The 27,478-nt window shown below is 41.3% G+C and overlaps 2 protein-coding genes across 3 annotated transcripts in view; one reads left to right on the top strand and one right to left on the bottom strand.

Moving 5' to 3' along the window:
• LOC138374961 (zinc finger protein 480-like) overlaps window positions 1-27,478 on the bottom strand; it is a 240,769-nt gene that overhangs the window by 158,742 nt on the left and 54,549 nt on the right. The window contains exon 4 of one of the 2 annotated variants that reach the window (XM_069458191.1): window positions 6,620-6,632. The exons of the other annotated variant lie outside the window; for it this stretch is intronic. Within the exon in view, the coding sequence (XP_069314292.1) occupies window positions 6,620-6,632 (13 nt within the window). The remainder of the gene's footprint in view (window positions 1-6,619; window positions 6,633-27,478) is intronic. 2 annotated transcript variants of the gene reach the window in all.
• LOC138374958 (zinc finger protein 665-like) lies at window positions 706-20,840 on the top strand. Its single transcript, XM_069458187.1, has 6 exons — window positions 706-917; window positions 3,974-4,118; window positions 4,882-4,972; window positions 13,494-13,620; window positions 14,103-14,231; window positions 18,250-20,840. The coding sequence occupies exons 3-6, from the start codon at window positions 4,901-4,903 to the stop codon at window positions 20,472-20,474; spliced, it is 2,553 nt and encodes an 850-aa protein (XP_069314288.1). The 5' UTR covers window positions 706-917; window positions 3,974-4,118; window positions 4,882-4,900; the 3' UTR covers window positions 20,475-20,840.

The raw sequence follows: 27,478 nt of genomic DNA, 5'->3' as shown, positions 1-27,478 counted from the left end.
GAGGCATACATTGGTTTGGCCTGAAAAGGTGTGCCATCTCCAAACTGGGGTGGGGGGGGCTTACAGGTTATAGGTGGGTTTAAAGATTCTCTGACTTGTAATTGGTTAAAGACATGAAGCTTTGTCTAGAGGCTTAGAATGTTTTAACATAAGGAGCTGTTTATCAGAGATAAGTCACTGGACATACATTTGTTGTGTAAGTTGAGGACCTGCAGGTATTTCTTGCATAGCCTTATGCCTGTTAATGGGTTACAAAGGATGTCCCCTAGAAGGCAGAGGGGACAAGAAGTATGTCTGACCTCCCTCCTTGTGGCAGGCAGTTTAGTTTTAGGATATTCCTTTGGCCAAGCGGGGGTCCATTCATTCAGCCGGTGGTGGGGGGGTAGTGAGCCATAAGATTTTATTTTAGTTCACAACACAGACCATTCTCAACCTACTAAGAAAAAAACATTTTGTTTTCCAAGTAAGTGGCTGACAGAACACCCTGCTTTTACCTTAAAACTACTAGAAACGTTCACGCGGCTACCGGGACAAGATAGATGCCAGGGCCACTTTCCAACAAGGAAAAAGGTTGAGAGCAAAGAACATGCAAGCGCAGGCCCCGCCCCTCCCCGTTCCCGCCTCAGACCCGGCCTCTCTCTCGGCCCCGCCCCCAGGCTACCTGGCGTCTCTTCGCGCGCTCGTACTTTTCCGCCATCGCGGAAGGAAGGTGGTTCCGCCTTCCGAGGTTAAGCCCCAGCTTCGCCCTCCCACGTGTTCCTTACTCGGTGCCCGGGGCTGGCTACGGACTTTAAAATCCCCTCACCGCCCCCTCCACCGCAGGTGCATACAGAACTCGCGGTGTGGATCCGGGAGCCGCTTCCTTTTGGGTGAAAATCTGTGAGGCTGGTCCTTCGGCCTTTGTGCCTTCGCTGCAGGTAAACACCGCGTTTCGCGTCATTGCCTGCTTGCAGCCCTTCACTGACCTCTTCTCCCACCCCGCGCCAGGGAAAGTCCTGACCTGCTAGGTAGATTCGCGTCCTTTATTCTCGCCAGGCCTCGCCCGTGTCGGCCCCTGGAGGACAGCGCAGTCCGTAGGGTCAGTGCCCGAGACGCCGCGTCCTCTGCCTGGTCCCGCGTGCCTGAGGCACGGTCGCCCCACCGTGTCCCTTCCTCCTCAGGCCTGATCCTTCAGCTCTCCAGACTTCCCCTTAGCAGTCACCGCTTCCCCTGACCCTCGTTTGGGGAGGTGACCGGGGCCTGTCTTGTGACAGCCAGCGTTCTTATGTCCCCAATTCCACCCCACTGGAAAATGCTGCTTTTCCGAGAGGCGGCCATCTTCTTCCGTCCCCCTCCCTGTGAATGTGTGGGCAAAGGGGATCCCAGGAGAAAGAGAACAACTGAGAGACAAACTAAGCAAGAAAAAAATGAGGGAGAACCATAAACAGATGGCAAAGTAGAGGGCTGGGGAGGGATTTGCAAAGACGCAGTATTAACGAGAGAAGCTGAGAAAGTAGCAGGCGGAGAAAAGTAACTGGAGAAATTTAGAGAACAGCTGGATCTTCCAATAGGTGAAGGACAGCAAAATAGGGAGAGGGTCAGCAAAGGGGGAGGCGCCTTACACATAGAGGGGGGAGGGGATGAATGATTTGGCGCCAGGGCAGACAGAGCAGCCTGGTGCTGGGATAAGAGGAGACACCTGGTGACAAGGAGAGCAGAGGGGGAACCACAGCATGGATGAAGCCTAGGGACCTGGCAGTGCCAGAGAGTGAGGACAAGGGGGTGTAACAGGGAGGGCACAGGGGCAGCAGAGATGAGGAAGGAGGAGAGTGGGGACAATGAAAAGATTGGGGAGAAAGAGGTGAAATAATTTGCTAGAATACGGCAGATCAGGTGTAAGAGAAGAAATAGAGGGAAGATGGGGAGGAAGAGCGGGAGAGGAGAGGGGCACAAAATGAGGAGCAGAAACGGGGAAACACAGGAAAAAAAGAAAAGAAAAGAAAGAGCTAGAGAAAGAAGATGAGAATGAGAGATATATACGAAATGAGAGAGGGAAACAGAGTAATGAAGAAGAGGGGCCCTGGGTCCAGATGAGTGGTGAGTTGATTGGATGTCAGGATTGACTTGTGGTATATTAATTTCTGTGTTCATAATTTAACAAATTGGATTTAAAAATTTTTTTTAATTATTTCAAACATTTTTTTGCGTGGTATTTAGTTTGCAATTTTAACAAATTTTAAATATACGTGTTCGAATTATGCAGATGTGGGTGAGAATGACAAAAATCTGTCTATAAGACATGTACCTTTTATACTTCTTGGTATCTGGGTATGTATAGCCTGATTTGCAATTCTCTTTTCCTCAAATGGGGTAGGGTGTGGAGGAGTGTGTGAACTAGGAGGAAAAACCAATGTGTTTTTTCTCCTGTGAAACTCAATACAACTGTTTAACACTGAACACAGAATACTTCACCTCTGATCACCAAGTGTGTGGGGATTTCTCCCCACCAACAACCTTTCCTTCTCCATCTGACACCACGTGGGCACTTTGTAATTTAACTTAACTCTAATACTGTGTACGTGGAGTTAGCATCAAATCCCACTGGTTGAGGGCTCAGTTCCACAAGGCCGCCCCCACTTAAGGTGCCAGTCACAAGTCCCAGCTGGGGAACTGAACTTCTGACCAACCTGGTATAAATTGTGGGGTTCCCTTGTCTCCCTCCTGGGTCTATTGATTTGCCAGAGCAGCTCACAGAACTCAGGGAAACACTTCATTTGCCCATTTGTTATAAAGGGTATTACACAGGATACAGAAGAACAGCCAGATGGAAGAGCTGTCCTAGCAAATTGATCAAGCTGGAGGAAGGGTTAAAAGAACCACAATATTTATCAGGTGAGTCAGAAGTAGAGGTGACAGCTACTGCTTGCTTAGTGCATCTGACGTGAGGGGCAGTCTTGTGGGGACTGAGCTCTTAACCTGTGGCATCTGATGCTATCTTGTAGATAGCTTCAGAGTTGAGTTAAATTGTAGGACACCAGCTGGGATTCTGCTAGAGAGCTGATGATTGTGGGAAAATACACACACATTTTGGTGACTAAAGCTGAAGGATTCGGTGTTGAATGTGAGTACAATGAGCAGTTTGCCTTTTCCTATCTCAAATAGGAAAGAAAAACATCATCTCCATCCGGCCCAACCCCTGTCTTCTCAGGACCTGTGACCTCTGCCCAGTAGTGACTGGGAATGGTCTGTCCCTGCTCCCGGCTGTTGCTGGCCCAGCCATTGTGCACCACTTGCCAGCCCCACTGGCAGTCTCAGGATGCGTGGCATCCCTCCTGTACTGTCTCATACATTGTTACTTCAGGGGAATTATTTTTATCAGCAAACCCAATGGTGGGCTTGTCCATTAAAACACACACAGACACATACACACAGAATTAATCTTTTATCCTTCTACTCTTCCATCTTTTTAACAAAAATACTGTCACCTACATCTCCCTCTACTGTAAGTACCCTCTTGTGTGTTACGTCTCAGAACATAATACACCAAAACCTTGTTCTTGCTTGGTCTTCAGTCTTTGCTTCCTGTTCTTGCTTGAAGCCTTGAATTCTAGCTTGAATCAAGCTTTCACTTTAAGCATTCCTTTAATCCTTTTCTGGTCACGAGTGACCTCCCCATTTCTATATCTAATATTTAATTTCCTATCCTCATCTTTCATTTCCTATCAGTAGCATGTGGCATGATTGGTCATTTGTCTTCTGTTTTCTTTGTTTAGAGGACATCCCATTAACCTTTAAAGATCTGTTTTAATTGTCTTGATACCTCCTGATCTCCTTTCCTCCTCTGGTGTCCCCTAAACTTCCTGTTCTCTGAATGTGGCGTGACCTACTGCTTAGTCCTCGAACCTCTTCTCATCTCTGTCCACACCCACTGCCTTTCCTTATTGTCTCAATTCATGGTTTAAACCCCACATACATGTCTACGTTTCCCCTGCAGACCTCTGCCATGAGCTCTAGCATCTTGTGTCCAGTGGTGGTCCCAACAATGTGCTGGGCCATCTAACAGGCATTACCACCTTCAAATATCCAAAGGGACTTCCTGACTCCCCCAGATGCATTCCCTTCTAGTCCCCATATCTCAGGTAAGGACAGCCCTCTGCTGCCTGGGGCTTAGATGAACTTCTTGTCATATATTTAAAATGTATGATACTACATTGTAAGTGCATTAATTTATGAAATTAAAAAAACGCATATTTACTTAAAAAAGGTGAAGAAATACATTATTTACAAATTCTTTCAAGTTGTGGGAGAGAAATGTTTGTAGTCCTGGGCCCTCCCTGCTCTGCTCCCCGAGGACCTCTGTTACCTGCTTGTGTTGTCCTCGCTGGCTCTTCTTCTGCCACACAGACCTCTGTCCTTTTCCTGAGGTCTCATGCCTCAGGGTCTCCATGGGCTTATCGCTTTGCCTAAAACTCTGGGCCCCCAGCTGCAGGTGGAAACACCTTCTTTCCCCAGGTCCTTGTTCTGATATCCCCTTCTCAGTGACGACGTCTGTGTTTTCTCTCCACAGCCCCTCATTTGACATTAAAGGAACACCCTCAACCTCTCCTCAGGTCCATATTGGCTGCTCTGCATGTGTCTTTTTGTTCCTTGGTTGTCCACTGTCTGGATAGTGGTGACAAGCAGGTCCCCAGGTGAGAGTGGACCAGATGGTGGGAGGTGTGCTGGGTTTGCCCCTCTGAGTGGAGCTGAACCCTGGCTTCACATTACAGTGCTAATACACACTGCCTTGGGAAGGAGAGGACCATTTTTACACAGGCTGAGGTCTTTCCCCTTTGTGTAACTGTAGCACAGAAAGAGATTCTGTTGATTCTGAGCATTGAGCATCATATTTTTGATATTCAGGATTGACTTGTAAAGACTCATGTTGGGTGAGGAAGAAGCCTGGAAGAGGGGGAGGAGGAAAGAAAAGAAGTCAGGAATGGATCTTACTCAGGTAAGGTGATATTCTCAGTGGGTTGTTCTGTGTCTCCGTCCTTTCTGAAATGCTGGGCACTGGGGTTGCTGATCTTCTCTGACTCTGAAGCGTCCTGCCTGTTGTGTTTGCTCACACTCACCCATATCTTGCCTCAATCCTTCTCATCTCCACTGAGATTCCGTCTCACTGTGACCCAGTGACATGACCCTGTGAAGAGGCTCCATTGGACTCGGTCCTGGGAAGGGCTTCACACCCAGACCTGGGTTGGAGATGGGTGTGGCCCTCTCGTGTCAGTGCTGTTGGGCAGCAGGGACTGTTTAGGGGCCACATCTAGATGTACTGTCAGCTCTGTGTAGGGGAAGGTTAGAGAACTCGCCCATAAGTCATGGATTAATGTGCACAAACACCTGCTAAATGGTATAAAAAGGGAATAATCACGAGAATTCTTTTCTGACTCATTTCTATTACATTTGTAGGTAAATCAGTGAGTCACTGACTCAAACTCTTAATGACAGCGTGGAATGGAAAGTTTAGACCCAGACATCAGTAATAGAGGATTCTTTCATTCCATCATCTGTTTTTACTATAACATAATTGTGAAAGAGCAGGAGATGCATTAAACTATTCTCAGACAGTGCATACCATAATTACTGTGGTGTTCCTGTGGGGACTCTTTTGCCACAGGTGTTTTAGCCAAGAATGGTTATAATTTTGCTCAGACCTAGGAGCAGAACTTCTTTGCTATTAGAGAAGATGGAAGTGTATTTTTGTTTTGCCACCCATTAAATATTCCATTTTATTTTAAACATCACACAACATATATTTATTTTACAGTAAAACTCCAAACAAGCTTGCTTAGCTTAGGTGCTAAGGCATAGAGCACCCCCGTCCTGTCTAGCCTTCCACCCTCCCTCACGTGTTAGTGTGGAATCACTGTTGTCAGTTTTATGGTGAGAGCACAAGTCCTGTAGAAACGTCTACTTCATTATGGGATCAAAAAGTAAAGTTCTTCAGTGAATGCTTTGTTATGACATTTTGACCTGCAAGCTTCAAAAATGTATATTTTTGTGTTTGAAAAGATTTGCGGATAGCTTGCTCTAGAATCCTTCATCGTTGTTGGAGCATTCTCCTAGTGAAGACGGGTGTATGTTTTAAATTTCCCAGTGTTACACAGAATGCCACAGTGGCTGCCTCTGAGGAAGCCTACTTCACTATAGATATCAGAGGATTCTTCCAGATGGGGCATTTGAATGGGTGATTGCTTCTTCTAGGATGGTGCATTTCCTACCTTGCTAAATGTGGCAACATTCCATCTCCACCTCAGCTGCAAAGGTACCCTCTCCCCTTCATTAAACATCAGAATGAATTTCCCCTTCATTAAACAAAACTTGCTGCTTTGTTCGTCAAAGGATTTCATTTTTTTCTTGTTCAGGATTACATTGCTTCTGCTTTGAGAAAACACAGGTCTACCATTTTACTCTTTTAGTTGCATCTTTTGAAGGACAGAAGTTGTCCAGTTGGAGATAGTCCCATTTGTGTATTTGTGCTTTTCTGCTTATGGTTTTGCAGTTATACCCAAGAAATTATTGCCAAATGTAACGTTGTGAAATTTCCTTCTATTCCCAGTCTATCTTTTACTATGTCAATGTGGTGTGTAACATTGACTGACTTTCTTCTCCTGAACCACCCTTGTATTCCTAGTGTGTATCACACTTGATCATGGTCTAAAATTCTTTTACTGTGCTGTACAATTTGGTTTCCTAGTATTTTTCTGAAGACGTTTCCTTTGTTTTTTAGAGACCTAGTCTGTTCTGTCGCCCAGGCTGGAGTACAGTGGCACGATCATAGCTTACCTTAACCTTAAATTCCTGGGCTGTAGTGATCCTCCCGCCTCATCCTCCTAAGTAGCTAGGACCACAGGTACGAGGCACCACACCCAGCTAATTTTTATTTTTTTGTTTTTGAACAGAGTCTCACTCTGTTGCCCAGGCTAGAGTGCTGTGGCCTCAGCCGAGCTCACAGCAACCTCAAAGTCCTGGGTTCAAGCGATCCTCCTGCCTCAGCCTCCCAAGTAGCTGGGAGTACAGGTATGCACCCCCATGCCTGGCTAATTTTTTCTATATATATATTTTAGTTTTCTATCTAATTTCTTTCTATTTTTAGTAGAGATGGGGTGTCGCTTTTGCTGAGGCTGGTCTCGAACTCCGGAGCTCAAACAATCCACCTACCTCGGCCTCCCAGAGTGCTAGGATTACAGGTGTGAGCCACCATGCCCAGCCCCAGCTAATTTTGAAATTTTTTTCTTGAGATGGGGTCTTGCTATGATGCCCAGGCTGTTCTCAAACTCCCGAGCTCAAGAGATCCTTCCTCCTCGGCCTCCCAAAGTGCTGGGAGTACAGGCATGAACCACTACACTCAGCATGTTGAGAACTTTTTCATCAGTATTTATCAGGAACATTGTATAGTTTGGTTTCTTGTAATATGTTTACCTGGGTTGTATCAGAGTCATGGTTGTGTCTTACAATGATATTTTTTTGTGTTCCCTTTCTTCAGTTATTTGGGAATGAGAAAGATTGGTGTTAATTTTTCAATGATGCAGTAATTATGAATTTTGCATCTGTAACTAGTCTCTTGGATGGGAGATTTTGATTAATCTCCTTACTACTTATATGTATGTGTAGATTTTTTATTTCTTTTTGACTCAGTAGGTTGTGTGTATTTCTACAGATTGCTCAATTTCTTCTAGCTTATCTAATTTGTTGGCATATGCTTGACCATAGTTGCCTTTAATACTCTTTTTTCTTACTGTGACATGCAGGTGTTGCCTGTGATGGTGTTTCCTAATTCCCTTAGGCTGTCTTCATTTTTCTTCATTCTGTTTTTCTTTTAGTTCTTTTTTTGTTTACTGTTTATTTCTTCTACGTGATCAAATCAGCTTTTGAGGCCCACTAGTGTGTTTTTCAGTTCAGTTATTATTATATTTTTCAGCTCAAGAATTTCTCTTCTGTTTCTTAAAGTTCTAGTTCTGTTGAGAATCTCATTTTGTTCATATTATACATTGTTTTTGTAATGTCCTGAAGTCCATGTGTGCTCTCTTAATTAGTTAAATATCTTTGTGACTCTTACTTTGAATTCTTTGAATGGTCATTGAAAAAAATCTTCTTTTCTTTCGTGTCATTTTGTGGTGATTTAATTTGGTCCTAGGTTTGGGTTATGTTTTCTTTGTATTTTTATATGTCATTATCTGCTGTTGGGACTTCAGCATTTCACAACTCAGGCACTTGTTGGTGGTTTTGTTTCCTTTCATTCAGGGAGGACACTCTTCATGTAGCCCGACTAGAAATTCTGGAGACCTCGCAATACTCTTTTGAGGATGTGTCTTCTCTAGGGCTTTGGTTCTAGTCTAACTGAACAGATTTTGCCATTTGAGCCATTTTCTACTGAGAAACTCTCCTGTTGTCTGCCTGGTAGTCTGCAGCCTCCCTGGTGCTCTAGTAAACTGTGGTCTGGATCTCCCCCTAGTGTCTTACCCGTGCTCCTGCAGTAATTGATTACGTTGATGGCCTTTATTTTCAATGTCTCCCTGGCCAGGTGTGTTTTTAGTTTCAGTGATTATATTCACGTAAGATAGAAACTTGTCCCTCCAGTAGTCCCCTGAAAATCAGAATGTTGAATGGATGTTCCCATACTTTTCCTCCCCCACAAGAAATCAGGAGTTAGTGGTTTCTTCAAAATGTTGCCACATCATGCCCTGGTAGTGCCTCTGGCAAGGGGTCTCAGGTGTTCCTATTAGGCATCCATTAGGGGCTCCAACCTCTTAAGTGATTTCTCAGCTTCTCCTGCAGGCAGTTGATCTGTGTGTGTCTCTGTGTCTGGGGTTTGCTATTCTTCTGTCTTACTGATATCACCACAGGAATACAATTTTATAATTTCCTTACATAAGCCTGGAAATGTCTTTTAATTAGGTGCCATGATATATTTGCTAGTGGAAATGTCAGATGTACCATGTGTATGTGTCTGTTTAATGAGAGATGCTAAAGAAAGAAGATGGTTTTCCGTACATTGGTATTAGTTTTTATACTTAAACAGCATTGTTTTTCTAGGTTGCAATCATGTCATTTATTAATTTTAACAAACCCAGCTCTTTACTGTCTTCCCCACTCCCCTTTTTTTTTTTCACGATTTTCCTCTTTATTGGTCCCTGCTCAGATATCCTGTGCAGTGGTGTTTGGCTGGTGCTGTGGCCAGCCCTCTTTTAGCCATCTTTTTTTTTTTTTTTGAGACAGAGTGTCCTCTGTTGCCCAGGCTAGAGTGCCCTGGCATCAGCCTAGCTCAGAGCAGCCTCAAACTCCTGGGCTCAAGCAATCCTTCTGCCTCAGCCTCCCGAGCAGGTGGGACTATAGTCACGTGCCACCATGCCTGGCTATTTTTTCTATATATAATTTTAGCTGTCCAAATCATTTCTTTCTATTTTTAATAGAGACGAAGTCTCGCTCTTTCTTAGGCTGGTCTCGAACTCCTGACCTCAAGCGATCCACCCGCCTCAGTCTCCCAGAGTGCTAGGATTACAGATGTGAGCCACCGCTCCTGGCCTCTCCATCTTAATTAAAGGAAATGCATGCAATGTTTACTGGTGATCATGATATTTGGTGAAGTATCCTTGCTTAACATTAGGGATTTTTCCCCATATTTATGTTTTGGCCTGATTTTTTACTATCTAATAATTATTTCAGGTTATATAGTATGATAATATGTTTTTTATAAATCTACATCTTTTATTTTTTTTTCTCTTTTGAAGAGAGAGGGTCTCACTTTGTTGCCTAGGCTGGAGTACAGAGGCATGACCAGAGCTCACTGCAGCCTCCAACTGCTGGGCTTAAGCAATCCTCCTGCCTCAGCCTCCCAAGTAGCTTGGATTATAGGTGCGTACCACCACAGCTGGCTACTTTTTAATTTTTTGTAGAGGGAGGTTTTCACAATGTTGCCCAGTCTGGGTTTGACCTCTGGCCCTTAAGGAGACTTCCCACCTTGGCTTCCCAAAGTGCTGGGATTATAGATGTGAGCCACTGCACTGCCTTAATCTAAATTTGTTAAATTAATGTATTGTACTGAAAATTTCTGTTTCTCATGTTATGATTTCATTACAGGAATAAACTATTATAATAAACTCCATTGTGCTTTTGGTAATGCCTACATATCTAAATTTAACTGCATGAAATTATATCTATATTTTTGAATAAATGTATTTAATAGGCATTAGAATTCAAGTTCCTACAATTTTTTACATTGTACCATTTTTTAAAACTTTTTATTTCAGAATGTTATGGTGGTACAGGTGTTTTGGTTACACGGATTGCTTTTGTACAGCTTGAGTCAAAGTTATAAATGTGTCCATCACTCAGACAGTGTACAGTGTATCCATTAGGTGTGATTTCACCCATCCCCTTCTGCCCCCTTTCACCTGGTTGATTTCTTTTGAGTTTTACTTCCATATGTATACTTGAGTGGTGATCGGTTAGTTCTAATTTAACAGTGAGTATGTGTGGTGTTTGTTTTTTCATTCTTGCACTCTTTCACTTAGGAGAATGGTCTCCAGTTGGTCCAGGTTGTAACAAAGGGTATTAACTCATGTTTGTTTGTTTGTTTGTTTTTTAAGGTTCAGTAGTACTCCATGGTATACATATACCACATTTCATGAATCCACTCATGAATTAATGTGCACTTGGGTTGATTCCACATCTTTGTGAATGTGAATTGTGCTGCAATAAACATCTGAGTGTGAGTGTCTTTTTTGTAAAAGGATGTTTTTTCCTTTGGGTACATACCCAGTAGTGGAATGGATGGATCAAATGATAAGTCTACTTTTAGTTTGTTGAGGTATCCGCACACTAATTTCCATAGAGGCTGTACTAGTTTGCAGTCCCACCAACAGTGTATAAGTGTTCCTTTTCTCTCTGCATCCACACCAGCATCTATTGTTTTGGGACTTTTTGATAAAAGCCATTCTCACTGGAGTTAGGTGATATCTCATTGTGGTTTTGATGTGCATTTCTCTGATAATTAGAGATGTTGAGCATGTTTTCCTATGTGTGTTGGCCATTAGTCCATTGTCTATTTAAAAGCTCTGTTCATGTCTTTTGCCCTCTTTTTAGTGGGGTGGTTTGATTTTTTTTCTTACTGGCTTACTTGAGTTCTTTGTAATTTCTAGTGATTTGTCCTTTATCAGCTGTATGCCATGCAAATATTTTCTCCCATTCTGTCGGTTGTGTGTTCGCTCTATTGATTGTCTCCTTGGCTGTGCAGAAGCTTTTTAATTTAATCAAATCCCATTTATCAGTTTTTGTTCTTGCTGTGATTGCAGTTGGGTTTGTCTTCTAAATTCTTTGCCTAGGCCAATATCTAGAAGAGTTTTTCCAACATTTTCCTCAAGCATTCTTATAGTTTCATGTCTTAGGTTTAAGTCTGTTCTCCATCTTAAATTGATTTATGTGGGTGGTGAAGGTAAGGATCCTGTTTCAATCTTCTACATGGCACTGTCCAGTTTTCCCAGCAGCATGTATTGAATAGAGATTCTTTTCCCGAATATGTTATTGTCTGCTTTGTCAAAGATCAGATGGCTATATGTGAAGGGTTTTATATCTGGGTTCTCTGTTCTGTTACATTGGTCAATGTCCCTATTTTGTGCCAATGCCATGCAGTTTTGGTTACTATAGCCTTGTAGAGTAGTTTCAAGTCTGGTAAAGTGATACCTCTTTATTTGTTCCTTTTGCTTCAGGTTGCTTTGGCTATTGAATCTCTTTGCGAGTTCCATAGGAAGCATAGAACTATTTTTTCTAGATCTGCGAAAAGTGACCTTGGTATTTTGATGGAGACTGCATTGAATCTGTACATCACTTTGGGCAGTGTGGACATTTTAACAATTTTGATTCTGCCACTCCATGAGCATGATATGTTTTTCCATTTGTTTCCATCCTCTGCAGTTTCCTTCCTGAGTGATTGACAGTTCTCCTTGTAGAGATCGTTCACCTCCTGGGTTAGATACATTCCTGGGTGTTTCATTTTCTTTGTTGCTATTGTGAAAGGTATTGAGTCTTTGATTTCATTCTCAGCTTGATTGCTGTTGTTGTATAGAGATACTGCTGATTTTTGTCCATTGATTTTGTAACCTGAGACTTTGCTGCATGTGTTTATCAATTCCTGGAGTCTCTTGGCAGAATCTTTGGGGTTTTTTAGATATAAGATTATATCGTGATCAAATAGTGATAGTTTGACCTCCTTTTTCCCCATTTGGACACCTTTTGGTTGCTTCCCTTGCCTGATTGCTCCAGCTAGGACTTCCAGCACTATGATGAATAAAAGTGGTGACAGTGGGCATCCTTGTCTTATTCTAGTTCCGAAACACCAGCTCGCAGGGAGCTCCGAAATTGTGCTCCTCTATTCCCCCAGAAGTCCCCAAGGGAAGAGGGGAGGGCCTTGCTCTCCATGAAGACCTCAGCCCGAAGTGCACACCCGCCATAGAGAAGCAGCTGTTGATGAGCTTGGGTTGTTTGAGGAATCGTGTTGGTTTAATTTTCATAGAAATTGCCTAAAATAGTATTCAAATGATGGGAGAGTACTCAGCTTTGAGCCTAGGAGAAAACGCCACTGTGTGCATCCATTTTAAAAGGGTTAAGAGATTACATTAGATGTTCCTGTTAAAACAGGGAATTACTATTATCTCATCAATATACTGCTTTGAGAACAAAGATTTTCAACATAGGAGGAACACTGGGCTGCAGGGAAAATGATATCACCTAAGAGTTTCTCATTTATTTCTCTTTACAAACAATATTCTTTCTGCGGTCAACATCCTTATCTACGTTGTTATCACCATCTATGACTATAAGAGGCAGAACTCCATATCCTTCAATTAGTATAAGAGTTTTCCCTGAAGTCTGGAAAACAATTGTAAAAGATATTCTAAAGTGTACAGATGAACAGCCAGATGGAAGGGATGAATTGGGCAAGGTATGGAAGGAAGGGGCTAAGAGCCTCCACGCCATCTTTGCAAGCATCACCCTCTGGGAACCTTTACCTGCTCACCTATCTGGAAGGTCCTCTGAACCCTGTCCTTTTGGGTTTTTGTGGAGACATCACTACATAAGCGTGATTATGTGTATCGCTGGACATTGATGATCAAGTGAACCTTCATCCCCTCTCTTCTGATCGGAGGTTATGGGGCTGCAGCTAAAAATTCTGACCCTGTAATCCAGCCTGCATATTTCCAGTGACCAGCCCCCAGCCTGAAGCTGTCTGCAGGCCTCTGGACACCACTTATCTCATTAATATGCAACAAGATACTGTCCCTGCAGAGATGTCAAGTGAGTTGTATGTCAGGAGGCAGTAGAAGCCCGCGTATATTAATATTTGACAGTGTCACAAGGTGGATCTGTCTGCCCATTCACTTCAATCGAATCTATTCTCAGAGTTCTCTCCTCATATTATGTGAACATTAGAACTCTGCTAATAGCCGGGTGGTGAAATGTGGTTTTCCTTTTAGGGACAGTTGACATTCCGGGATGTGGCCATAGAATTCTCTCCGGAGGAGTGGAAATGCTTAGACCCTGCCCAGAGGGCTTTATACAGGGACGTGATGTTGGAGAACTACAGGAACCTGGTCTCCCTGGGTGAGGATAACTTTCTTTAAGAAGTCAGGATGTCCTCTTGTGTATCTTTGCATTTTCTCTTGTGAGTCTCTTGTTAGCCCCTGCATTGCTTGACTGAGATTGAAGCCCTGTTGATTCAGAAAGGAAAAGCTTTATAATGGGGTATCTGGACTTTAACTGTCCCCTTTCTCAGATCTTCTCCCCTTTCATGATGTATCATTGGATGGTTCCAGAACTTATGTATGCGTAAAACCTTGTGGCAGATGTTTAAAATATCCAATTTCCTGTTTTTCAGTCCTGTCCTTTGATTCATTGGTTCTTCAAAGACAACTAAATGTCTACATGTTACAACATTCCCTAAGCATTCAAAAGGAGGCATTCAGAGGATGGATTTCTGATACATATTTATATATCCTTCTGGAATATCTTTTCTTCTTATTTAAACTAGGGCTGGGATTTTGGAAAAACCATGGTACCTTATATTCCTTTCTTTCTATGAGCAGGAATTTCTCATTTTGACTTGAATATTATGTCCATGTTGGAGCAAGGGAAAGACGCCTGGACTGTGGAGAGGCAAGTGCAAATAACGAGAAAATTAAATGGATGGAAATGGATCAAAGGTGTAATCACAGGTAAGTGCTCAGATGGATAGAGAGAAAGCTGCTCATTAAATAGTGTTTGGGAAACTCTATGCAAATCTGAGGGTTCTATGGGAATACAAAAGTGTATGTCCCGTGAGCTCTGAAAGGGAATTTTTCTTTTCCTTCACTTCTCACTCTCTTCCTCAGAGATGTAACACTTTATCCTTGTACCCTCCAGTGGTGCTTCAGCTCAGACAGAAACCAATGGAAAGTCCTTATCATGACGGACAACACTATTTTATCTGACTTCATGAACTCTTTTGTTCTTGACAGTGAGCATCACAGGAAAGGCTGTTTAGAAGGGTTGCTTTCTCCGTTGGTCTTTCCTTCTGTAGTTGCTTTCATCTGATGCTAAGTTCTCAGTCCATATTGATGAGAGCTGTGGCCTTCATAGTCCTAAAGACTAGACCTCTCCATGTTGCATCCCATTTCATGTGCTTGGAAGACCCAGTCAGAACATGGGAAACATTGTCTGGTCTTCCTTCGCATCTGGGTCTCCAGAAACTTCCTGGAGCTTTCTCAAGCCCTTTTTGCTTGGTGAGGTCCCTCAGCTATTTTTGCCACACTTCACAGGTGTGTATGACAAGGGAGCGAGTTGGATCTTCTGAGATTGTCACTCAGCAGAAAAAAATGTCAGTAGAAACATCCTCTCTTTGATCTCCAGCCCTACATGGGTGCAGATCCTATTCTTTTAGTCTCTTTGTGTGGGCTCTGTTGGCAGAACACGGAGTCCGTTCTTAAAATGCCACAAAATCTGATGCCCATGCATTGTACTTTTCTCTTTTCCACTGCTGTTACTACTGAGTGAATGTAGGGAGCCTGGGTTCTACCTGATTTTGTGCTCTCTTAGTTTGTATGATTTTCTTTCTGAAACTGGCTTTTAACATACACATCCCTGTAGAAGTCAGGATCTGCCCTCATGTGTTTTGCAGTTTCTCTTGTGAGTCTCTTGTTAACTCCTGCCTTGCTTGACTGAGATGACAGCCTCAGGGCTGACTTGTATTAATCCAGCTTTAGGTTCTGCATAACTTCTTGTGGAGTAGCCCATGGAGTGGGTTTACTGCACAACATAAAATTGATGAAGGGGAGCATTTTAACTAATATGATTGAATATCATCCTGCGACCTGCGAAGATGCCCTTTGAAGCCACTGAGTAGAGCTGGCCCATGATCCTGAGATAAAAATTACAAGGAGAGCCTGACTGATAAGTATTTCCTATTGTTTTTCTAGTTTTTGAGAAGCATCACAAAAGTGTCACTGTGACAATGCTGATCACATACACTAACGATGATCTCCTTTGAGCCAGCAGTCCGTGTTGTAGGAATTTCTTTCAGGGAGAACATTGTTTAAGGTCACTGCCTCGTGTGTAAAGTGTTGTTCATGTCACATTTTTCATCCCCTGTATGTGTCACTATTCATTTTGAACAACCAAAACTTTGTCATTTTGTTGTTGGTTCATGCCTGTAACAGGCATGGTTTTGATACATCTTCCTGAGGGAGCTTATGAAGGTAAATGATGTCTCCATATTTTAATTCTACCATAATTTGTTTAAACCAGTGCAGCTTTCATCTTGTATAGTTTTATGTATTCTAAATGAACTTTTTAAAAATTTACTTAATCAGCAGCTCATATGTTCAGGGCAATTTTGATTATAAAGGACAAACTTAGAGTTATCTTACTACATCACTTCAAACTATATTACAAAAGTATAGTAATTAAAACAGGATTATAGTAGCCGAAAAGTTGACACATTGATTATTGAAGCAGAGTGGAGAAGAGAAATGAACCAGTAAATACATGGTCAATGGATTTTTGACAAAGGTGCCAAGAACACACAAGGGAAAAAGGACAGTGCATCACTACATAACGCTGCAAAAATGATTCCACATGCAGAAGACTGAAACTGGACCCTTATCTCATATCATATACAAGGGCTGTCCAGAAAGTATCCGGCTATGTAATATGAAAAATAGTATTTAATAGCTGGATACCTTCCAACAGCCCGTGTCTAAAAATCAACTGCGAAGAAATCACAGGGGAAAACCTACATGACATTGGTCTGAGCAATCATTTCTTTAGATTTGACCCCAAAAGCTCAGGCAACAGAAGCAAGTATAGATCAATGGGATTGCACCAATCAGAACTGTTTCTTCACAGCAAAGAAACACTTAGGAGAAACTTTGCATCGTGAGAAAGTATTTCCAAGCCGTACATGTGATAGGACATTAATATCCAAAATATGTAAGAAACTGAAACAACTCAATGGAATGAAAAGAAATAACCCATTTAAAAAATGGTCAAAGGACCTCAATAGACTGTTTTTTTTTTTTTTTTTTCTTTTTTTGAGACATAGTCTCCCTCTGTTGCCCAGGCTAGAGTGCAGCAACCTCAAACTCCTAGGCTCAAGGCATCCTTCTGCCTCAGCCTCCCTAGTAGCTGGGACTACAGGCATGTGCCACCATTCCTGTTACTTTTTTCTGTATATATTTTTAGTTGTCCAAATAATTTCCTTCTATTTTTAGTAGAGATGGGGTCTCGCTCTTGCTCAGGCTGGTCTCGAACTTCTGAGCTCAAACGATCCACCGGCTTCGGCCTCTTAGAGTGCTAGGGTTACAGGCGTGAGCCACTGTGCCCAGCCAATAGACGTTTCTTGGAAGAAGACATGGATATGAACAATAGATATATTAAAAAGACTCAGCATCACTAATCATTATGTAAATACAAATTTAAACTACAATGAGATAGCACTGCACACCTGTCATAATGGCTACTGCTGAGAAGTGTTGGTGAGGCTATGGAGAAAAGGAAACGTTTCTATACTGTTGGTGGGAATGTAAATTAGTATAGGCATTATGGAAAACTATATGGAGTTTCCTCTAAAAAACTAAAAATAGTATTACTATTTGATCCAACAATCTCACTTCTGGGTATAAATCCAAAGAATTTGGAATCTGTATGTCTAAGATATCTGCACTTAGTGTTTACTGTGGCATTATTCACACAGCCAAGTTAGTCAAACTAAGTGTCCATTAGCAGATGAGTGGATACAGAAAATGTGCTGTACAATGTACAGGGGAATACTTACTATTCAGCCTTCTTAAGAAGGAAGTTGAGTTTCCCACATGTGCATGAACATGGAGGACATTTTGCTAACTGAAGGAACCAGGCACAGGAATACAAGTATTGGATGTTTTCTTTTATATGTGGAATGCAATTGGAGTAGAGTGTTGGTTATCAGAGGCTGGAGGATGAGGAATAAGTTGGTTGGTCAATGGGTATGAAGTTTCAATTCAACAGCAGGAGTAATTGGTAAGTTTTTGTGGTGATGGATAAAAGTTATAAGCTTGATTCCATCATTCTACATATATAGGTATATCATGATATTACTTTGTTCCCTACAAATATATACAATTATAATTTGTTGGTATAGAATAGAAATTTTAAAAACTCATATTCCAATTCTTATACTCTACTGGTTTTAAAATGGATATTCTTGCTTTTTTCTTAAGAGAAAATTGTTCCCATTTCCACAGTCTATAGCTTTTCATAGATGTGGTTACTCATTCTTTGTCTGCTTCTTTTATAATGGGTTACTAGGATGTTTTCCTAATTCCTCTTTGTTACGATTTATAGATGATAGTTTTTAAGTATGTATTGTGCAATATAACTTGTTTTCATTTCAATTGTGGGATAGCCATATGTTTTTTGTCAATTCATGTGTATCTTGGGGTCACTCCTCTCAGGGCTAATGTAGGTTTGCACATTGTGTTTTAGTGATAGGTGTTTTGAAATTAGACTTCCACAATATTAATCTGGATCACATGTAATCACCTTTTCTTTATTAAACGATACTATTCCTTTGTGTTCCTAAAAATTGAATTTTTCTGAAGTTTCATAAGTATGTTTAATGTCAGCATTACCTTTGTTGTAATATTAAATTTATCAATGTGAAATGTTTGTTTATGTGCTGTAATTAATTGGAAACTCACAGCTCTGTATATGTTGTAGATCTCTCTCCTGAATTTGTAATAAAAAGTGTACCACCACAAGGGAAGACCAACGCAGGAGAAGTATTCCAAACAGTGACATTGGAAAGACCTGAAAGCCATGACACTGAAAACTTTTCCTTTAAGGAAATCCAGAAAAATATACATGACTTTGAGTGTCAATGGGGAGATGATGAAGGAAGTTACAAAGCAGTGCATACGGCCCAGAAAGAAAATCTCCGTGGTAGAAGAGATCAACATGATAGAAGGGATGCAGGAAACAAGCTTATTAAAAATCAGTGTGGATTAATCTTTAAGTCACATGTGCCTCAACTGCAGCTACTTCAAAGTAAAAGGAAAGTTGATGAATGTAATCAAGTCAAGTCTATCAACCATGGTTCCTCAGTTTCACCATGTCAACAAATTCCTTCTAGTGTGAAAACCCACATTTCTAAAAAATATGAGAATGATTTCATCTGTTCTTCATCACTCACACAAGGAGAAACAGTAAACAATGGTGGAAAACCTTATAAATGTACTGAATGTGGCAAGGTGTTCACTGCAAATGTACATCTTGCACGTCACCAGAGAATTCATACTGGAGAGAAGCCTTACAAATGTAGTGAGTGTGGCAAGGGCTTCACTCAAAATGTATGCCTTGCACAGCACAGGAGAACGCATACTGGAGAGAAACCTTACAAATGTGATGAGTGTGGCAAGGCCTTCAGTGTACTTTCAAACCTTGCATGTCACATTAGAAGTCATACTGGAGAGAAACCTTACCAATGTAATGAGTGCAGCAAAGCCTTTAGTGTACGTGCAAGACTAACTATTCATCAGTTAGTCCATACTGGAGAGAAACGTTACAAATGTAATGAGTGTGGCAAGGCCTTTGCTTACCCTTCAGAGCTTGTACGTCACAGGAAAAGGCACACTGGAGAAAAACCTTACAAATGTTATGACTGTGGGAAGGTCTTCAAGGATAGTGGCTCCCTTACAGACCATCGAATAATTCATACTGGTGAGCAACCTCACAAATGTAATGATTGTGGCAAGGTCTTCACTCGAAATTCACACCTTGCACAGCACATTAGAAGTCATACTGGAGAGAAACCTTACCAATGTAATGAGTGCAGCAAAGCCTTTAGTGTACGTTCATCACTAACTGCTCATCAGGCAATCCATACTGGAGAGAAACCTTACAAATGTAATGAATGTGGCAACACCTTTAGTGTACGTTCAAGACTAAGATTTCATCAGTTAGTGCATGCAGGAGAGAATCCTTACAAATGTTATGACTGTGGGAAGGTCTTCAAGGATGGTAGCTACGTTAGATACCATCGCAGAATTCATACTGGAGAGAAACCTCACAAGTGTAATGAGTGTGGCAGGGCCTTTGCTCACCCTTCACAGCTTGGACTTCACAGGAGAAGGCATACTGGGGAAAAACCTTACAAATGTTCTGACTGTGGGAAGGCCTTCACTCGAAATTCACAGCTTGTTAGTCATCAAAGTGTTCACAGTATGGAGAGACCTTACAAGTGTTCTGAGTGTGGCAAAGTCTTTCGTCTTCGTTCACAGCTAACTTCCCATCAGCAAATCCATAGTCAAGAGAAACCTCACAAATGTAATGAGTGTGGCAAGACCTTCAGGCAAAAAGCGAGCCTTACACATCACAGGAGAATACATAATCCAGAGCATCGTTACAAATGTAATGAGTGTGGCAAGGTCTTCACTCGAAATGCAGTCCTTTCACGTCACAGGAGAACACATACTGGAGAGAAACCGTACAAATGTAATGAGTGTGGCAAGGTCTTTGCTCGAAATGCACACCTTGCACGTCACATTAGAAGTCATACTGGAGAGAAACCTTACCAGTGTAATGAGTGCAGCAAAGCCTTTAGTGTACGTGCAACACTAACTGCTCATCAGGCAATCCATACTGGAGAGAAACCTTACAAATGTAATGAGTGTGGCAAGGCCTTCAGGCAAAATGGAAACCTTCTTAGTCATCAAAGCATTCACAGTGGAGAGAAACGTTATAAGTGTAATGTGTGTGGGAAAGCCTTTAGATTGCGTTCAGGCCTAAATGCTCATCAGAAAATCCATACTAGAGTAAAACGTTACAAATGTAATGACTCTTCCGTGCATCATCAAACCTTGCAAGGCATCACAGAAGTCATACTTGAAAGAAACCATACAAATGAGTGTGGCAGGGTCTTGAGTCCCGATTCACTCCTTGTATGACATTGGAGAATTCATTCTCAAGAGAATCCTTACAATTACAGACTATGGCAAACCCCTCATGAGTTGAAGCATTAACATCGGAGAGCCCATGCTAAAGAAAAATCATATAATTGTATGTGGAAGAGGCTTTTTTTCATGCCTCACCGCCCACTGGGCATCCAAATACACATCTTTGATGAAAGCACACATGTAAAGTGTATGTTGAGGCTGTTAACCCAGGGGCCATAGTTGTAGGTGAGGATTTGTATGAGGAATGACTGAGTCTCTAATTCTCCATGGTTAAGCTTTGATATTACTCACTGTAAAATAATTCTACATCCAAATATGTTAAAACTTACGTTATGATATATATCAAAGGTGCCAGGACCTTTGGAGATGGCCAATTACTTTCAAGTTATAAAATATTTTATTCATTTATTTGAGGATTCCTTTTTTTTTTTTTTTATTTCAGCATATTATAGGGGTAGAAAAGTTTAGGTTACGTATATTGCCCTTGTCCCCTCTTCCCCCCTATTTGAGTTTTCTTGAAAAGGCTACTTTACTATTCATAACTTTCAACTTGAACTTCGACATCTAACTATTCTGCCTTTTTGACAGGCCTTTCATTGTGGTCTGTGGGAAAGAATCCATTGCCTGGCAGGGCCTCCTTTAAGGATGAGGATCACTTCCATCCATGTTCTTCTGAGAAGAAGGATGCTGCCTTTGAATATTAAATACCATCACAATTAGCATTTGGGAGGGGCAGAGAATAATGTAAAAGTATGATGTCGCTCATCTTGCTCATTGTGTTCAGGGTTCTCTTCTGACAGGAGGGTACTGTAGGTCAAAGTAGACAAATCTTAATCAACTAACCATAATACAGAGCAGATCAAGACCTTAAGACACTGGGGTTTGTATGGGAAGAGAAGTATTTTATTGAGGACTGATTATATGGTAGCAATAATGCTGGGGAAATGGTAGCCACCTTTGCCATTGAATGATAATAGCTACTGCATAGCAAAGATTGATGAAAAATAAGTCTTAGTTTTGAAAATTAAGAAAGAACAGTTATCAGGGTGGAAAGTTTAATCAAAAGAACCAGAGTAGCATTCTTTGAGTAGGATTCACATGTAACTGCTGAGATTAGAAATTGCTGCTGCTTCTCTCAGAATGTATTATAGAGCATATGTTTTATAAAATGTATTGTTATTTCATACCTATGAATTCATCACATTGTTTCCCAACATAGTTTTCTCCTACCTCTGTAGTATACATCATAATAGAAAACAACAATGCACCGTTAGGTTCTGAAGGTTGAAGGATCTAGAACAATGTTTTCCCTTGGTGGAATCCAAGAATATATAATTTCAAAAATTAGAATCATACACGACACTTAAGTTTTTCTCTCCACGCAATGTCTTAGAATACTGATGCAGCTATCGTGAAAATCCCATAGATGTGCAATTTCAGACTCTTAAACCCCAAAAGCTGCATCACTGTTGGTGAACATGCACTGTATTGAATTTCCACTTGCTTCTTTCTGGTGTGCCAAATAAGACCCATGGTATGCATCTTGATTTACATGAAGTGAAAATAGAAATATAGTATGGATATGAAAGATATAAGGACATAAAAGGAAGTGTGTGGTATAAGGATAAAAATACCTCTCTTTTGTCCTAGGAATGCTCAGTTATGTCTTTTGGAAAGATTAATGTTCATGAAACTCCTTTTAAGAATGAACATACACAGTGAGAATATTGTTTCATTTTGATAAACTAGCGATTTATATATTCACCCTTGTAATATTTTTGGTAATTTTAATTTGTGACCACTGCCCTGGAACTAGATTGAACCCCACCTAGCGTTTAGTTTGAATATCGAGAATGATGATGCCAAACGCTGAAGTGTTACAAGAATGTTTATTACATAATGTGACTTTGTGGAGAAAGATGGGTAGACTTCCAAGACTGGTCCAAAAATGGATCGAGAAAACAGGAATAAGTAATTAGCTTGGAGTGTTATAATTATTAAATGGTCGGGTTGGGGTACCTCGCCACCCCCTGTGTTTTGAACTTCCATCTGGTGCCAAAGGAGTGCACACCCAGGAACTATCAGCTGGACAGGTTGGAAAGAATAGGAAGAGGGAGTGCAGAGGTCAGTAGTCTAACTTCACAGTGGACACTGACTCTGCAATACAACACCGAATGTTTACCCTTGAAACTCCTGAATTCGGCTTCAGAAAATTGGGAAGACCCCAGTTTTCTTCATAGTAATAGCTTACTACATTTCTTTTTCTGCTGAGCCCATAGGTCCCATTACACAACATTCTTGTTGAAATGTTTCTCAATCCCGTTTAGCTAAATTGCCTAAGATGTTTTTACACTAGTTCAATTAAAATTAATCTGTGGAAAAGTTTATTCTATAAGAAGCATAACTAAGCAATTTTACTAGATGAGCTGTTTAAAAAAAAGAAAGAGATGGGGTCTTACTTTGTTTCCCAGTCTGCAGTGCAGGAGTGTGATCATACTTCACAGAAGCCTCAAACTCCTGGGCTCAACCAATCCTTCTGCCTCAGGGTCTCAAGTAGCCGAGACTACAGGCACCTGCCACCATGACAGTGTTTTTCCAAAGTCTATGGACATGTTTTCAGTTTATGATACTGAGCAATATATTCTATGGTCTATTTTTTTTTTTTTTTTTTTGGTACAGAGTCTCACTCTGTTGCCCGGGCTAGAGAGCCTTGGCATCAGCAACCTCACAGCAACCTCAATCTCCTGGGCTCAAGCAATCCTCCTGCCTCAGCCTCCTGATTAGCTGGGACTACAGGCATGCTCCACCATGCCCAGCTAATTTTTTCTATGTATATTTTTAGATGTCCATATAATTTCTTTGTATTTTCAGTAGAGACGGGGTCTTACTCTTGCTAAGGCTGGGCTCGAACGATCCAGCTGCCTCGGCCTCCCAGAGTGCTAAGATCATAGGCGTAAGCCAGCACGCCTGGCTTATGGTCTGTTTTTAATTGTAATAAAATTACTTTTTGTTTTTGTATATGATTTTTACTGGATATTTTTTCCTTCCATGCATTGTAATACAGAATATAAATTTAATATAATTTCTTCCTTGTGTTACTCCAGTGAAAAACGTTGGGGGGGGGGCATAAATTAGTGAGTTGTTTGGAGATGAAATTTTGTGAAATGAAAATGCACATAAAGCAATGGCAGGTACAAACTAGATTCTGTATAAATATAAAAACAGAATTGTCACTGTGAGTCTTTAGTTCAGTGAAAGTACTAGGGTGATACAAGATGGCAAAATGAAATCTGCTGTTGTGGAAGTTATGTCGGATTTGTGCTTGAAAATCTCGTGTGTGGAGGCCAGTCAGCATCTGGACAGAGAACTCAAAATATACTTAATGAAGGAGGTAGTTCTCAAGATTTCAACTATAGTTTGTGAGAAAGAGAGAATCCCCACTGGCAAATCCCTGGAGGCCATTCTACCACTTCCTGCTGCCTGGTATTCCTATTCCGAGCCAGAGGATTCTGCAGGAAAAGGTGACATTTGTGCTAATTTTACCCAGGAAACTGACACCCCATATTTTCCCCTTAGATTTGTTCCCATCCAAAAATACTTAATAAATATATTTTCTTTAATAAGTCATGTCTTATGTTTGCATGTGTATTTTACATTAATCACACTTTGAGTAACTATCACTGTTATTAACGTTTTATGTCTAATAACTGGTAAAATCTTATTTCTGAAATAAGTATTGATGACATTCTTATTTCAGCAAAGAGGAAACCTAGGACACTAACAGGTTAAAGACTCAACTAAATATGGGCAACATAGTGAGACCATGTCTCTATAAAAATTAAAAGAACTAGCCTGTAGTCCTAGCTAATTGGGAAGATGAGGCAGGATCACTTGAGCCCAGGAGTTGGAGGCTACAGTGAGCTATGATCATTCTGGGCAACAGAGCGAGACTCTGTCTCTTAAAAAAGAGACTCACCTAGTCAGATCCCACTGACTGAATCAGGATTTGAATTCATGTCTGGCTGCAAAGACCAATGTCAACTGTGATACCACAATAACAGTGCTAGTAATTTATGTCCTTCAGCTACTCAACATCTATACTTATTTGGTTGGTATCCGTTGTCATTTTTAAATGGGTTGTCTTTATACATTATTGTGATTGTGGTAACTTTTTTTCTGTTACGTTTACGCTATAATTTTTTTTATTATTTTTTTGAGACAGAGTCTCACTCTGTCACCCAGGCTGAAGTGCACTGGCCTGATCATAGCTCACTGCCACCTCAAATTCCTCTGCTCAAGTGATCGTTTCACCTCAGCCTCTCAAGTAGCTGGGATTACAGGTGCACACCACCTTGCCTGGCACTTGTGCTTTTATTTTATAGGTCAGTAGTTCCTATGAATGATGCTGAAACTAGTTGGAGAAACACTGATTATACCACATAATCCTGTAAGAAAGATCATCCAATCTTTCAGGAGAGGTATCCAGTTCTTGACCTATTTCTGATTCTTAAATATCAGCTCACTGAACTGCAATGAACAATTTACAAGTAGTGTCAATGAGAGTGTACACTTTATGAGCTGAGACTATTTGGAAAACCTGTGTTCCCATTGTCAATTGTCAGGAACAATTATGGGTTCCTCATATCCATCACCAAACACACCTTGGAGTATTTGGCGGGAGTTCTTCCTTTTGCATCATCTCCAAAGGCAGCAAGAGCTTCACATGGAGAAAGCAAAAAATGCTGAGGTCTCACACTCAGGCAGTGATGTTGGAAGTCCCTTCATGTGACTCTGCTGTCTATATATCTGCTTCAGTAACAAATCTCTTCATATTTTCGTCCAATTTTTAATTTGGTTTTTGTGAAGTCATTCTAGAATTCTGTATGTATTACACATATCAGTTTTTTCCCACGTATATGGTAGGCAAATAGTTTTTGTTTGGTGGCTTTCCTTTTATCATCTTAACAAATTCTTTCACATACCAAAGTTTTAAATTTGATGAAATCCAGTTTATAGATTTTTTTTTTCTATAATGACCCATGCTTTTGGTGCCATGTCTACTTTTATTTTGAGACAGGGTCTTACTCTGTTCCCAGGGCTAGAGTGCAGTGGCATCATCACAGCTGACTGCAAACTCAAACTCCTGGGCACCGGTGATCCTCCTGCCTCAGGCTCCCGAGTAGCTGGGACTACAGGTGCGCACCACCCTTCCCAGCTAATCTTTCTATTTTTGTAGAGACTGGGTCTCGCTCTTGCTCAGGCTGGTCTTGAACTCCTGAACTCAAGTAATCCTCCTGCCTCAGCCTCCCAGAGTGCTAGGATTACAGGCGTGATCCACACCTGCCCCATAGCACTTTATTAAGTCTAATGATGGCACCATTATTTACATAGGAGAAAGCTAGATAAAAGCCCTCCAAATTCCTACCCTTTGTCTTATTAACAATTCCATAATCGTTTTTCCCTACTGGTCAATAAGAACGATAATGGGTTTTTTTGTTTGTTTTTTGAGCCAGGGTCTTGCTCTGTCACCCTGGCTAGAGTGCGCTGACATCATCATAGTTCACTGCAACCTCCAACTCCTGGGCTCAAGCAGTCTTCCTGCCTCGGCCTCCGGAATAGCTGGGACTATAGTCTCCCACTACCAGCCCGACTAATTTTTGCATTATTTTTTATTTTTATTTTTTTTGTGGAGGCCAGGTCTTGTTCTTGCTCAGGCTGGTCTCGAACTCCTGGGCTCAAGGAATCCTTCCACCTTTGGCTTCCAAAGTGCTAAGATTATAGGTGTGAGCCACCACAGGTGGCCAGTGCTTTTTAACTTAGTGAAACCTTAGTTAAGTTTCACTCCTGCCAGGCCCCCACACTTTGGACTGCCCTAGGTCATTGAAAATCAGAACAGGCCGGGCGCGGTGGCTCACGCCTGTAATCCTAGCACTCTGGGAGGCCGAGGTGGGCGGATCGTTTGAGCTCAGGAGTTCGAGACCAGCCTGAGCAAGAGCGAGACCCCATCTCTACTAAAAATAGAAAGAAATTATATGGACAGCTAAAAATATATATAGAAAAAATTAGCCGGGCATGGTGGTGCATGCCTGTAGTCCCAGCTACTCGGGAGGCTGAGGCAGTAGGATCGCTTGAGCCCAGGAGTTTGAGGTTGCTGTGAGCTAGGCTGACGCCACGGCACTCACTCTAGCCGGGGCAACAGAGTAAGACTCTGTCTCAAAAAAAAAAAAAAAAAATCAGAACAAGCTCTGCTCCTGGACAACCCCTCCCAAGAACAGGCTGATCTTAGGCTAAAATATTCCCTGAGTCCCTGTAGGTCCCAATGGCTCATCCACTGCCCCACACCTAGTGCTTTCTAGACTTCTTTACTCCTTCATAGAAAAGAAAAGCTCGTTTCTCTGTGACTCTTGGACATTTGCAGAACCTGTGGTTGAAACATTCTCCCTATTGTAATACTCCTTTTGAATAAAATCCTTTGTCTAAATTTATTTTTCAACAATAGTAAATAATTTTGTTGTTCCATCTGTGTTAGGATGTGTACATTCTCTCTTTTGTCCCATCTAGACCTCAGAAAAAACTTAAAATGTAAAAAGAAAAATATAACAAAAGTTGCTCATTCTCTTTTTTATGGTATAGGCTATAATATATACTCAATAGGTGAAAGTAGTTCCTATTTAGAAAAAATATTTTAAATGCTTAATTATTTGTGACTATCTTATAATGACATTACAGAGAGCATACGTCAAACTTTTTCTGTGCCTGAGAAAATATCCTTTTTTTATTTCTCATGAATAAGAATGTCCATGTTGCTTCCTTGAAATGTTTAGAAGCAGTAAAACTCTCCATATGCAAAATGGATTCAAGACTTTCAGCTATAGTCAGCTTCTTGTCTACTGTTTTGAGTTTCACCAAAAGCTCGACAATCAACTCAGTTATTTGCTTAGGATCAGGGAAGTCCAGGTTAAAGTTCCTTCCTGGAAACATAGTTACTTAGCAAT

Source organism: Eulemur rufifrons, chromosome 24 (assembly GCF_041146395.1).
Source record: "Eulemur rufifrons isolate Redbay chromosome 24, OSU_ERuf_1, whole genome shotgun sequence".
In the NCBI taxonomy this organism is placed as follows: domain Eukaryota; kingdom Metazoa; phylum Chordata; class Mammalia; order Primates; family Lemuridae; genus Eulemur; species Eulemur rufifrons.
Note: the sequence above shows the minus strand (reverse complement) of the source record. Positions and strands in the feature narration are given on the sequence as shown.